Source organism: Styela clava, chromosome 1 (assembly GCF_964204865.1).
Source record: "Styela clava chromosome 1, kaStyClav1.hap1.2, whole genome shotgun sequence".
Classification (NCBI taxonomy): Eukaryota; Metazoa; Chordata; class Ascidiacea; order Stolidobranchia; family Styelidae; genus Styela; species Styela clava.
Genome location: NC_135250.1, coordinates 27,006,500 through 27,020,650, shown reverse-complemented (window position 1 = coordinate 27,020,650; position 14,151 = coordinate 27,006,500). Strand labels below are relative to the sequence as shown.

Here is a 14,151-nt window from a genome sequence, read left to right as displayed (position 1 = left end):
TAGACAGCTTATTACATATATCATGGACCACCACAATTTATTTCGTGTTATATTATCATTTTTCGTTTATGCAAATGAGGTATTGAAAGTGCAGATTCCAGTCTCGGCTGAAACAGTAAATACCAATCAGGCTTAAATAAGAATTAATTAAAAAATAAATATAAACAAAGATTGCAAAATTCATAATATTTTTTAAATTGCAAAACCAAAAATTATCACTAACTACTGTAAATATGTTTATACACTGTTTATTTTTGATAAAAACAGTTTGATGGATCGTTCATTATTAGATACAAAGCTAAGCATTCTACATAATTACTGGAATATAATTAAAAGAAAGCAAAGAATTAAACAGTGACAGCAAATTCATGACTCATAAGTGACAGATTCTGCTCTAACTGCATAGATAAGTCCACTTTGACCCATTTCTATTTGTTGTACCCCTTGTCCCCATTTGTACCAATGTAATGGGCTAGAATATGAAACTTGTGGCAAATTTAGTTAGCTTTAAAACTTTTGCAATGGATTAGAATAAGTGTATAGAGTGAGATTCGTGGTATGTTCTAGGTTGGGATTGATAAAAAACATGTGAAAATGGTTGAAGTATATATATGCAGCAGGATTCCTATAATCAGGAAAAGTGTGGCAAGTGGGGTAAGTGCAGTACAAGTGTGGGACAAAGTACTTTTGAGACGTCTCCACAGGTGAGTTAGTCTCCCAGTACCATTATGTAAAATATAATTAACTTTGATGAATGAAAAATGATTAGATACACGTCATACATAACCTGAAGCCTAACCTGGTACATATCCTGAGTTCAGGTTGTGCGCCAACTTGGTGCGCATACTCCGGGAGGTCCCAAAAAACTATTTAAATGTGATTAGATATGTGGGATAAGCACTTGCATCTTTAAATATCACCCATATCGTAGGAGCAGAGATGCGATCTACTACACTGTCATGCAGATCATTCTTAATGTTACTGTTGGTTCTTGGAGGTGGTGCGACCATGCTTCGATATCCTTGGCAGTAATATCCCGTAACGACATTGGCTAGGAACATTCTTTTTTCTCCTCTACTATTTGGATGAGCATAACGTTGAGAATAGGTTGCTTTCAGAGCAAAATAAACACCCTTTCCATAAGAAGTAGCTGTTAATAAATTCATTCCATTATAATTTATTTTTTTAAGGAAATTCGCTCAAAGCAAGTTCATACGTACATCCTGAAATAAAGCAGATTGATCTCGGAATGAAGTTTATCCCGGTGGAGAGGAAAGCCAATAAGACGGCCTAATCATATGGTGAATCACGTCTCACTTCTGGTAATAGTCAATAACGGGTATGGGATTAGTTAGCTAGGTATTTCGGAAGCATGGACTTGATGGTGGAGGAAGCCGTAACCATCCAGAGGTGGCGGCAAGGATTCCAACAATCCTATCGCATATAATCACCTCGCATGAGATTCGAACCAGCGAACCCACGGGGATGCGGTGGCAAGCGTATTCATAACGTTTAGCACAATGCTCCACACCGCCGAACCCAACTGAGCTACTGAGACTATAATGCCAAAGCAGTTCATGTCAGTTTGATTAGGGAAGGTAGTGGTATCACATTACTGAAGATCTTTATAACAATACTGTTTTACAAGATGTGTTTCTTTTTCAATAAGGACAACAATGGTGTGGAAATTTTGTCACCGATCTATAAATTAATTTTAAAAAAATTCGTATTTCAATAATATAGATTTAAATGTGCAAGTCAAAATCCCAATCACAAGAGTTTGAGTAGGGTGTGTTTGGCACTGTCGTTTGAGGGCCAAATAAATTGGTCTCAATAGATAAAATTACAATAAAGTATATCAGTTATAAATGTATTTTATTTTTCCTCTTCTGCATTTATGAATCTTAAGAATAATGTTTTTCAAAAGAAATGTATAAATCTGCTTGTTTTAAATCTCTAATGTAAGTTTTAAAATTGGTTTTGCATTTTTCAAAGCCGGATATAAATACTCAACTGGCACTGAATAGGATGGCACTATAACAGCTATGTTGAATGTTAGCTAAAGCCCAAAGGACGTCATCAAAACAAGTGCACAAAATAGGTCCATTCACACAAACCTACTCTTGCGACAGAAATATCAGACAAAGAATCAAATTTCGACATCATGCGTCATGCCTACCATTTTTTCCAGCATAGCTTCTATCGAATCCATTTTGAATTATTTTATCATCATCAGTCGTTCCGTGGAATAATTCTCTCTCTACTTGAACTCCCGATCCTTGGAGTTTCTTTGTTACCTCAGCCTTTTTGGCGACATATTGCTTATACAAATATACATGCTGTATTCTTTCAATCTGAAAGTTAAATGTCTGCAAATATTAAGTCCTTCTGGTTTGGTCTTGACTGTGCATCTTGCTGAATACTAGCAACACTCCTATCATCACTACACCAAGAACCCACCATGGGATTGCGGATTTGAATCTAATGTGATTATGTGCGAGAGGATTGCTGGAATCCTTGCCGACATGGGGTGGTTCATGTATGTGATTGGTTATGGCATCTTCCAGCATCAAGTCGCTGCTTTAAAACATATGATTAGTGGACTATTCTCTGTACAAGTAGTCAGATAACAAGCAAGGTTGCCATAAGTTCAAGCCATCTTATCAACATTCCTTGGAAAACCTAAAAATTCATTGTTTCTCAAACTTGCATGCTCTGTGGCCCACTTCCGAAGACTTTCAACACTTGAGGCCCCTCGCCCTTTTCTATAAATACCTAGTTTTGTCTCTAAGGGGTTTCTATAAGTTATTTTATGTCCCGCATGTGCTTTACAGTCAAAAAATTAAACGAATTACAGTCATATAACTAGTTCGGTCTTTGCTCATGACCTCCGAATAACCGCTCTGTTGCCTCTCTAGGTTGGGTGAGGGTTAGCGTGGAGAAACCGCATCAGGCCCATTGTACCCTAGTAGTATGAACCTAGCTTTAGTAAAGTGAAATACTTACAAATCCAAAATATAATTTGAACTTACATGAATAATATTTTGATGAAATTGTCCCGATGCTATGAATTTTGTGAAAACTGTTTGATATTCTTTAGATGTTGAACTTAACTTAACTTTTATCAGTTGTTGTCCTTTCATGTCAGACCAATAGTCTGGTAAAACATCTTACAAAAGATAAGATAGGATTTACATATTTATCCCATGAAACAGGAAAGCCGATGAGACAGCTTAATCATACAACACACCATAGCCTTTCGTCCGGTTACCAGTCCATATCAGAAATGGGGTTAGTTAGCAAGTTACTTGTTTCAGATGCATGGACTTTCTGAAAGAATATTGATAATTCTAGCAGAATAAAATTTGTAAATGTGTGCTGGGAGAATTTTAAATCACATAAATTATTTAAATGGATATCAGGCTAAAGCAGAAATAGACAAACCATGAGCCACATGCGGCAAACCAAGTTAGTTTGCGCAAACCTTGAAGAACTCTTGGAGAAAATTTTTGCATAAAAATTTAGATTCGTTTTTGAACTTTATTTAATAACATAATATTATTGTTTTTTGTCATCTCCAGTTCAACAATGTCAGCCTCTAATAAATTCGTCACCACATAAATACCTAGAAGAAATTTGGAAAAAATTGAGCTCTTTTATCAATGCGTCTATTGCAAAAGAAAATTCTTTGATTCGGCAATTAAAAAAACTTTGCTCACTCTTGGGATAAGGCCTATATATGAAATTGATTAAATTTCTACCAACCGTCAGCACTTTTTTCATTTATTTTTCTTCGAACTTTTGGTGGATTGCCGCCATGCATGCCATTCTCTAAGGTAGAAAGGTCGACGATAGTCCTGTGCAGTGCATTGTTTTTGAAGTAAGGAACGTTTATTCTGTTCAATATCGGATATGTTTTGTTGCCATCGCGAGCCTGGTTTAAAAAAATTAAACAATATTTTTGTTTTTGTCATGAAGGTTAGAATAGGATTTTCATATTTAAACCTGATAAGACAGGCATGTGTGCACCAAAGCCTTTTGTTTGGGTATTAGTCCATGTTACGTATGGTATTATTTCGCCATTTATTTGCTTTAGATGCATGGACTTATTAGTGGAGGAAGCTATAACTGAACAACGGATACGTGAACCAGCCAAAAATTCATGTCCCACTCACAATACTTCACGTTCATGTGTGTCATGATTTAGAAAAAATATGAAACGAGTAGAGTTCACATCATTGGCCAGTCTGGATTTCATGGCCTTTTTGAACGAGAAATCGGACGTGCAATCAAAAATTCCTGTGTGCAAATCAGAATTCCTGGCCTTCAATTATAACTCACAGCATGCAAAAAGACTGCGCCTGCGTGCAACTGACTTTGAGTTTAGATACTGTCAGACTGTTCAATACATCCGCGTAAAATTATTAGATAAAAATACGTCGAATCAGAACAACAATGGACGTTTGACCTTCGACTCCGAACAATATTTCTATACATTGTTATTAATTTTGAGAGTGTTTTCTACGTAGAATTATTGGAGGGAAAATACGTTGAATCATAGCAAAATGGACGTTTGACCTTTGACCCCCAACATTATTTCATATACATTGTCATTAATTTTGAGAATGTCTGTGAGACTTTAGATACCGTTACTGTACAGTACATCCGCGTAAAATTAATGGATGAAAAAATACGTTGAACCAAGCAAAAATGACATTTGACCGTTGACTCCCAAACATTATTTCTATACTTTGACATTAATTTTGGGAGTGTTTTTGCGTAAAATTATTGGATAAACAATACGCTGAATCAGAGCCGTGAATGAAAAGCGTCGGCAAGGAGTCAAGCGATCTTTTTTCCCATAACTATTCTCACGGGATTCCCATCATTCAACACAATGCACCATACCGCCAAGCAATTATTAAATGTGGTCATTTTTGCTTCGCATTTTTCGATCAGGCCGTAGTCAACAATTGTGGAGCTACAATTTTTTGGCATCATTAAATTACTGAATTATTAGTTTAAAAACCATTTATACCGATTTTCATTGGTGAGCAATTGCAAATTTTCGACGTGCCAAATTGAATTCGCTCGCTTGCATTTTGGCAGAGCGCTAGCGCCCTCGGGCGTGTACCTGCCATGGAATTCAGTCTGGACTATTGGGACACCACAAATCAAGATTTCAGTGTTCATTATCAGTTTTTTATTCACAAACTTGTATCTACAAAAAGAAAATGATTAGGAGGGTCGGCATAAGACGTGGGATTTATACAGTTAGTACAGGGGAGATTTGGCAATTTTAAGATAACAGTTTAATCAAGTTTTCATTCATATACACATATTTTCTTATATACCTTGAAAGCAACTTCTAAGACGTGAGCAGACCGAGGTTGAAAGTTATCCCACATGTTTGAAGAAGTTTGTCTCTGCCATGTAACGTACTGTGATAAAGCTTCAGCAGCTACGAAGTCTTTTAGAACAGTTTTAATTTCATCACAAGATTTGAAAACCGTCACTGTCAAGCCTTCAACTGACAATCTTTTTACATATCTAAATTTTGATATTAAAATCGAAATTTGAAAATAAAAATTATTCCTGGTGTGAGTTAGTTGGCATGAACTACCAGAATATATTAGGAGGTACTAGAGGTACATAGACTATTTTGTGTGTGCACAGACTGATTCACAATCTTTGTATGCATTAAAGGAAAATTACTGGCCATTGTGGTCTAAACCAGTGGTTCCCAAACTTTTTAATCTGCGTCACCTTTTCAGTATTTGTCAATTGATAAAACAAATCAAAAATAAATAGGTAATAATAAGCTACAAATATTAGATAGTAAGGCGAAAGTATATTTTATTCAAAAAACACTTTGAAAATATGTGGATGGAACGTAAATAATGGAATAAATAAAATATTTTAAAAACAAGTGAAATTTGGGCAAAATCAAATTCAAGAAATATTGGATTCACCCCCTCTCAAAAAATTTTCTACACCCTTCTCGTAGGGCGTGCCTCATCGTTTGAGAACCACTGGCCTACCCTCAGTCTAGAACTCTAGATGAAACAAAAAATTGATCACTATGTAAACCAGACATCTAGGCGACACAAGTGTAAATTACAACAGCCCGAAACATTTCCATTATTTTTGTATGTTTATTTTCGATCAAAACCTTGTATATATGTTTGTTTATTTTGCTTAATTCTTCAAGTGTGCTAGGAAGTGGGCACACAATATTTTGTGTATTACGGTGTTATCAAAATAAACATCTATTTATCTAAGATCTTGCTCGTATGAAAAAACATGGTTATTCCCTACAAAGATTCCCTCAACCTTCCATCAAGTCTAAAACAAATAACTGATAAACTGTTCCCAAACGCGAAATCAACTGGGAACTGAACGAACGGGCATGGTTAGGCATATGATTACGCTATCCTTTCAACTTTATTAATTCCTGGGATGAATACACAAATCCTATCTAATATCAGTACACTCACATGTTTGACTCATCTGAAATAGTGACCTTGTTTCTCTTGGCAACCTCATTTATTTCAAATAGTTCCCATGACGATAGTCTACCAATTGCATTGTCATTAATCCCTTGTTTGTTTCCTCAGTGACACTCTTAATAGCCTGAAATAAGTCATAAATAATGTAGTTTATTTACTTCTACATAAAAATAAACGTGATGGCATAGTGGCATCCTAAGAATCCACAAGAATTTTGCCAGTGGCCTGCAAAGAACTGCCTTGTTGCTTCCGAAGAAAGCAGATTTAAAAACCGTATTAGACACTCGTGTATTAACATGAACCAGGCTGTGTAGATGAGGAGAATAATCCTCTCATGGTTAATTACACCCCCCCCCCTCCTCCAAGATGCAACCATGTGTTCCTCAAAAAGAACAATCAACATTTTTTAATGCATAGCAAAGGGGTTCACAAACATGTACCCCCAGAGGTACAGTTCGATTTTCCAAGGGGTACATTCGATTAAGTATAAGGATATTTTTTCTATAACTTCCAACTTGCCTCGAAATATTTTTGATCAACTGATTTTAATAATTCGAAGACCTGAGTTTGAGAATTCTCTACGAGGTCAAATCTTCAGCCTGGTAGAAGCTTCAGTCTTCAATTACAACTGCAGTAACTACCACGTCTATAATCATAGATCACATGATTCATTTTGTCCAATCACTGCACTCAAGACATATCAGCGGATTTGGGAGTACACAGCAAATTTATAAATTGTCCAAAGGTACTTACTACCAATGAAGGAAATCATAGAACAATGAACCAACCTGCTGTATCTTTGTTTCACTGGTTGAATAAAAGTATAAATTTAAGAAATCATCTTTATGTTGTTGCTGCTTAGGAGGAAACCAACCTTTGGCTTCTGATGGTGCTGATGATGAAGATGTATAATAACCTGAAAATGCTGAAAAGAAACCTAGATGGGTTTATTCAGAGTCAGAAATCCACAAATAGTAAGATGTGACTTTTTATTGGTTAGAACAATGATTTTAACATTTTTGGAGAAGCTGAACACCAATTAAACTAATATAATTTTCCTCATTAGGCATAAAATCATAAAATCTGATGGTTTAAGTTTAAACCAGCACTCACATGGGTAAAAATACATAATGTTTTTTGCTCTTGTTTCTGCTTCAAATCTTTTACCATTTAGCCCAGTGCATTTTTTACTGTAAGGCTAATCGGTAGCCGTATCCTCTTTCCTGCTGAATTTTTTGTGTGACCCAGCTAGATATCTGTTAGTTATATGGCCCACTGACAAAAATGTTGCACCCATGATATAAACCATAAATATATATAAAATAACCTGATAAGGGTGAAACAAAACAAACTTTAAAGTCTAATAATATTGGCAAACCAAAGGTATTATAAATATATTGGTATCAACTGTCATACTTAAATGTAAATCGCAGAACCCTAGATTGGTATGATGGAACTCTTTAATGTCCTAACGCATCAAATGGATACAACATTGAAGTAATAAAAAAAAAAAAGTCATCACTTACTTCCATATAAGCCCATTCTTGTCAAAGAGCCCTTTTTCTTCGTGCTGTCATTTACAATTGCATCGATAAAATTTTGCAGCATAATTTGATCATAAATCACAATGTTTATTTGTTGGAGATATCTCGGATTTGATTGAACAAATTTTTCAATGGATGCTCGCATCACTGAACTAACTGTTGCGCTATCCATTTTGAGCTTTCCTAAATAAAAACGAAATGACCGTTGGTAAATTATTTTAAACAGGAATGTTATTTTAATACCAGGAATACGCTCGCCACCACACCTCTGATTACTCTGTGCTCACATAACTGCTGGTCGGTTACGGCTTTCTTCACTATCAAGTCCATGCTTCCTCAAACAAATAACTAACTAATCCCATACCCGACATGGAATGGTAACCAGACGAGAGGCGAGGTTTGCCATATGATTGAGCCATCTTATCCCTGGGATAAATATGTAAAATGTAAATCCTATGAGTTCAAAGTATTACTACAATTCCATTCAGAATATCTAAATATAGCGCTGAAAGAGTACTCAACCCATGCATTCATTATACACTTATTAACTTACCTGTTCCTAAAGCAGGAATGCAAACAGAAGAAAGTTGGCATTTCTCCACAGCATCAAAAATCTCAACGAGTTTCTTCACAAGATCTTTGACATCAGTTGGTACCACCAAGTGTATGATACGTCCGCAAGGTAAGTTTCCACCCGAAGTTATCACGTAATACCCTTTTCCAGTAGAAGCTTCTGTTTGAATTTGTTGGCCGCCCATTTGTAAGATTTTAGATGAAATCATTCCTAGAAAGGATAAATTCTTGTCTGCAATAAAACTCATTAGGTTTTGTAATACTCTGATTACGTTACACAAGTTCGAGTTTCATGAGGAATAATTATATGCGAGAGCATTGCTGGACTCCTCACCAACTGCTGGTCGGTTTCGGTGTCTTCCGCCATCAAGTCCATGCATCTGAAACGAATTATTGGCTAACTAATCCCATAGCTGGTATTGACGAGAAACCAGATGAGAGGCTATTGTATGCCATATGATTGAGCCATTAAATTAGTTTTCTTTCCTCAGGGTAAATATGAAAATCCTATTCTACCTATTAACCAAAAAGAGTGATATTTGAAAGGCTGATTTGTGTAGTCAAAAACAACATGTATTTTTCATTTATAAACTCTCGTAGTTTTTTATTGAAATACTTTGAATAATATAGCTTCATACTTCAATTAGAAAACCAGCTTAGGAGCATTTATTTCTTTGCGAAAATGGTTTAAAATTTCAACATTCGTTCTTCTGTGTTGAAACCGCAGCGACTGTCATAATGGCGACCGCATTAAAACAGCGACTGTTATAATAGCGATTTAACTCGTTTTTGGGTTAGGGACCTCTCTACACACGTATGCACTCACAAACAGGCAAACACTGCGTAGTGAAAGATTGAAACCCAAAGGGACTTTAAAACAGCATTTTATTTGGACCAACCCCAACCCTAACGCTATCATAACAGTCGCTCTTTTAATGCGGTCGCCATCATGTCAGTCGCTGTTTTGACAGTGACTCACTTGATTACGTCGCTATTATGAAGTCGCCATTTGGAACCTGAGCCGTTAGACTAGATAACAATGTTGTTATTAGTCAAAGGTTTTGGGTTAAAATCCTATGCACACCACCCAAAGAATTTATATTAAGTAGGAAACACAAGGAGCTTGGTAATACCATAACTACACACAAACAATGACACAATAGGCACATAGTTAGACTTAACAATGTTGGACAATCGCTAATCCAAGATATTAGGTGCAAAGAGTGTAAAACTTCGAGTGGACAATGCTGAACTGAAAAGATTCTGGTCCTTCCAATCTACAGTAGCAGAGCAATCATTATTCAGATAATCTGTATAAAAAATCTTCAACCCCCACCTTTAGTAAGGTCAAAGCCTGAATGTACGCTGTTGACGATAACATCACAATTCTGAGTTGTTATGTCTCCTTGATAAACTGACACAACAACAGAGCCAAATTTGGCTGAAGATGAATTTATTTTCTGATGAAGAGAAGTGCTTGAGGTAGTGGGTGGATTGGAATACAATGAAGAAGCAGCAGAAGGTGATTGCTTGTTGAATTCGGTTGTAAATGCCTGTAAAAAAAACAGTTTATATTGAATTGAGTCCAGTTTTACTAACATGTAATTTCACACTATAGTTCGTTTTAGCAGTGGTTTTCAATCTTTTTGGTGGAGTGGAACTCCAATGAAACATATAAAAGCTCAAGGAACCTCTAGTACAATAGTGAAATTGTCTTTTCTTGTCTGAATTGTTTAATATATATATATATATGTAAAAGCAAACCTAATAATAGTAAAAAAACAAATGATCTTTAAAGTGTAACAAGTTAAAAATAGCAGCAAACTTAATAAGTGTTTGGTTATATATAAACAATACACATTTTTTAATATAGAATCTTGGTTTTTAGTGGAACTTTTCAAACAGTCAAGGTTACTGATGAATTTGCCAAGGTCACAGAAGTCAATTGTTGTGCCCTTGTATCCTACATGAAAAGATAATAAAAGTGTAAGCTAAGTAGAGTTAAATAATCAATTTTTGAAACTTTGTAATAGGCATTGTACCAGGTATGTGTTCTCATTATCGAGTACCCATTCTGAGCCTGCAGATTTGAATCTTACAGAAGTTGTAGTGAGGTGCATGTCACCGCTTACAGCCAGAAGAAAAATATCTTTTGGTAAATGAGGTTGTTTGCTGGTCTTCCCAAGGTTATGGATGATAATTTACAGATTGTTTACAGATAGAAGTACTAGTATCTGGATAAATTGCCATCGCTGATTAACTATAGATAGACAAAACAAATGTTTACACTCACTGAAGAAGAAGGCCTCCATCTTCTCGGTATTGGAACAGGAGCTTGCTGCCTGGCCTCTGGGTTGAATTTAACCCATTCCTCACAGAATGGAGACATTAAAATGATACAATTGTGAATTTTTCCAGTTGTTGATAAAAACTTTTTCCCGCCTCCAGTTTGATAATATTCCTTGATCCCAGCGATATTTAGATTGGTTGTCTGTTCAATTACTCGATTTTGAAGAAGACTTAGTGCCGCATGTGCTGTAAACATATCAGACATCAAGTTAAAATAGCGCAATGAGATTTTTTTATATTTATTCTAGTGGAATAGAAAGTTGAGAAGAAGCCTAATAATATGCCTTGACACATGCTGCATCACGCCAAGCATCAGGAATATGCTTGTCATCACAACTCTTGAAACCTAAAAGGTATAATTATTTGCGAAAGAATTGCCAGACTTCTTATCACGAACCACTGGTCAGTAACGGGTTCTCCATCATCGAGTCCATGCGTCTGAACAAATAAGGGGGGAACCCCATGAGTATGCGTAGTTTTTTTCTATGACTCTTATTCACACCTTTTGCCACGAACAAGGGCGTTACATGCAGTCACTAATATCTGAATCTGACGATATGTGAACAAGGACTTTGTGGTGTGCACATCATGCTAAGCGTAGAAATACGCTCACCACTGCACCTCTGATTACCCTGCGTGGATTTGCAAGTTCAAATCCCACGAGAGAATAATTATGTGCCTGAGGATTGCTAGACACCTCACCGCCGAAGGGTGGTTCATGTAACTGCTGGTTGGTTACAGCTTCCTCCACATCAAGTCCATGTATCTGAAAACAAATAACTGGCTAACTAATCCCATACCAGACATGGACTGGTAACCAGAAGTGAGGGCGTGGTTTGCCATATGATTAAGTCGAATTATCACTTTAAATTCCATTATTTTATTAGGCTGCTATTACTTAGAAGAATCAGAATATTAGCAGTTCCGCATTGCCCATCCAATTTATTACACCACCTGGCCATCACCATCATTTAAAATCCTCTATTTCCCCCCCGCAATAAACCTCACCATCTTCAAGAGGTTCGCTTTTTCCTTCAATGCATAATCCACCTCCATTTTCAGGAGTCAAACTACATTTTATTGATTTCTGTTTACATTTCTTAAAAGAAAATTCTCCAGATCTTTCCACAATAAATTTTGCTTCTCCGTACTTCATTGAAATGTAAATACACTTGATAGAATTTTCATCCAGGAATGAGTTCATTTTCTTTTTCGAAAGTCTTAATTCTGAGAGTTCTGATACTAATATGTGACTTTGATTTGGCTGAAAAAAGAACATAAAAATCATTTTAGTTGTAATTTTGGGTCACTTGTTCTCAAGCTTTCAGCATTTGTGGCCTGTTCCCAAAGATTACAATTGCAATTAAAATACCTACCGGTAATTTTGTTTTCTACTGGCTCCAATCGGTTATTTTTTCAAATACGTTAACAAAAATAGACCAATAAATGACAGTGGAAGAATAAATGCATTATGGTATAATAATCACCGTTAATTTATGTAGTGATTAAGAATGACACCTAGTGATGGCTTCTGATGTGGCCTTAAAAACGGGATAGAATTTACATATTTATCCCAGGGAAGCTGGTGAGACAACTTACTTAATCATATGATGAACCACGATCTCTTGTCCGGTCACCAGTCCATGTCTGGTCTGGAATTAGTTAGCCATTTATTTACTTTTAGGTGCATAGACTTAATGATGGAGGAAGTCGTAACCGACCAGCCGAACCACCTTACACAGCGTTGAGGCCATATAATTAAGCCATCTTATTCACAATTTTTCCCCCAGAAATAGATATTTAAATCCTATCTATTTAATACACATTTTCAAACAGTGTATTTTTCTCCTACTTTTTTATTAAGTCTGTATATTTCGGTTTTTTTAGAATTTTGTTGAAATCCTTTCCATGTAGGAGTTTTCACCAGACTTGATCCTGATTGGTCTGTTTTAATTGTTTCTGTGGCGATCATTTCTTTAATAATACGAATGGCTTTTTGGGAATCGTCATTTGACCGAACTCCCAAACAAGGCTCGTCATCATCAATTTCAAGAGAAGCTGTAAGTAATTTAGTTGCTTGAAATCATATTGTGATTTTAATATTTATTTCAGAAGAGGGCAAAGTCGATAAGACAACACCTGCTAGCTCCTAATTATCCCACATGGGATTTGAACTAACATAGGCTAATCAGAGGGGCGGTGGCAAGTGTTCGCTAACGTTTGCGACACGATATTTAAACCAAATTTGTTCAATTTTATTTTGCTTTATCTGAATTAATTTACGGAGAATAATCTTATATAACAGGAGTATACAACTTTATTCGACATGTACTAATATTATTTGAAGGATAAGTAGTTAGTCTTGCCTTTAATGTTATCGATCTTCAATTTGTCTTGTATTTTTGATATGATGATGTTAGACTGAGATGATGATTCCAATAAATATCTAACTATGCTATCATCTACATCTGATAATTTTCTTTTTTCGACAGTCTGTTATGAAATAAGGAATTCATCAATGAATTGAATGTTGGGAAAAGAATTGGAATGGATATTCATCCTGAAACCTGAAAAGAATTTGTATGAGAATCCAATCACTATTTTCTTGATACCAGTTTATATACAATATAACAATAATATACGTTTTTTTAATAAATTACCCAGGGGATGGGAAGACAGTTACCAATATACCATCCTAATCTTTGTCTTTTGCCTGGATACCAGTACATGTTGTGTATGGGAAAAGCTAAGCGATTTGTTTCATAGGTATAAACTCAAATATTCTTGATCTTACAGAAATGCTATTTTCAGCAATGATCTTGCTAATATTGATCTTACACAAGATTCAAACCTGCCAGAATAGACGATACAAATATGATGAACATCTTATTTTCACAATCAAACACTTGTATATAATTAGCAACTTTTTACATTTAATGTTGTCCAGGATAGAACAGGTAAGATAGCTGGAGGTCCACAGAGCATCATGTCAAGGCACCAGGGAGAAGTGCTTTGCCCACAGTACTGGTTTGATATAGATTCCCTCCTAGTGAATAATTTCAATGGTAGCTATGTCTACTTCAACCAAATTTAAACCTACTCAGATTATGGTGTATTAACTTTAGTAATCTTGCATGCTTTCGCCGCACCGATTTGTGGAAATTATGTTATGCTAC

General features: G+C 35.7%; 2 protein-coding genes across 3 annotated transcripts in view; both read right to left on the bottom strand.

Moving 5' to 3' along the window:
• Window positions 1-45: 45 nt before the first annotated feature.
• Window positions 46-5,722, bottom strand: LOC120335082 (protein mono-ADP-ribosyltransferase PARP14-like). Its single transcript, XM_039402582.2, has 6 exons — window positions 5,679-5,722; window positions 5,355-5,550; window positions 3,766-3,934; window positions 3,033-3,169; window positions 2,180-2,354; window positions 46-1,150 (listed from the first exon to the last, which is right to left on the bottom strand). Exons 1-6 carry the CDS (start codon window positions 5,720-5,722, stop codon window positions 867-869), a joined length of 1,005 nt encoding a protein of 334 aa, XP_039258516.1. The 3' UTR covers window positions 46-866.
• Window positions 5,410-14,151, bottom strand: part of LOC120335121 (uncharacterized) — a 23,087-nt gene continuing 14,345 nt past the window's right edge. Inside the window, exons 17-26 of one of the 2 annotated variants that reach the window (XM_078113090.1) lie at window positions 13,342-13,468; window positions 12,828-13,033; window positions 11,984-12,239; window positions 10,920-11,161; window positions 9,963-10,179; window positions 8,607-8,837; window positions 8,036-8,236; window positions 7,298-7,446; window positions 6,498-6,633; window positions 5,410-5,550 (exon numbers count right to left, since the gene is read on the bottom strand). In XM_078113090.1, coding sequence (XP_077969216.1) covers window positions 6,547-6,633; window positions 7,298-7,446; window positions 8,036-8,236; window positions 8,607-8,837; window positions 9,963-10,179; window positions 10,920-11,161; window positions 11,984-12,239; window positions 12,828-13,033; window positions 13,342-13,468 — 1,716 coding nt within the window. In that variant the 3' untranslated portion in view covers window positions 5,410-5,550; window positions 6,498-6,546. The remainder of the gene's footprint in view (window positions 5,551-6,497; window positions 6,634-7,297; window positions 7,447-8,035; window positions 8,237-8,606; window positions 8,838-9,962; window positions 10,180-10,919; window positions 11,162-11,983; window positions 12,240-12,827; window positions 13,034-13,341; window positions 13,469-14,151) is intronic. The other variant, XM_039402616.2, reaches the window with a different exon arrangement.

Bases quoted from the DNA above. Each gene is read 5' to 3' on its own strand.
- LOC120335082 (XM_039402582.2), bottom strand. From the start codon at position 5,722: ATGGCCAGTAATTTTCCTTTAATGCATACAAAGATTGTGAATCA. The intron at 3,935-5,354 runs GTATATAAGAAA...TTTTTAAACCAG, and splicing joins TCTTAGAAGTTGCTTTCAAG to GCTCGCGATGGCAACAAAAC. The intron at 2,355-3,032 runs GTAAGTTCAAAT...TTTAACTTTCAG, and splicing joins TTCATCAAAATATTATTCAT to ATTGAAAGAATACAGCATGT.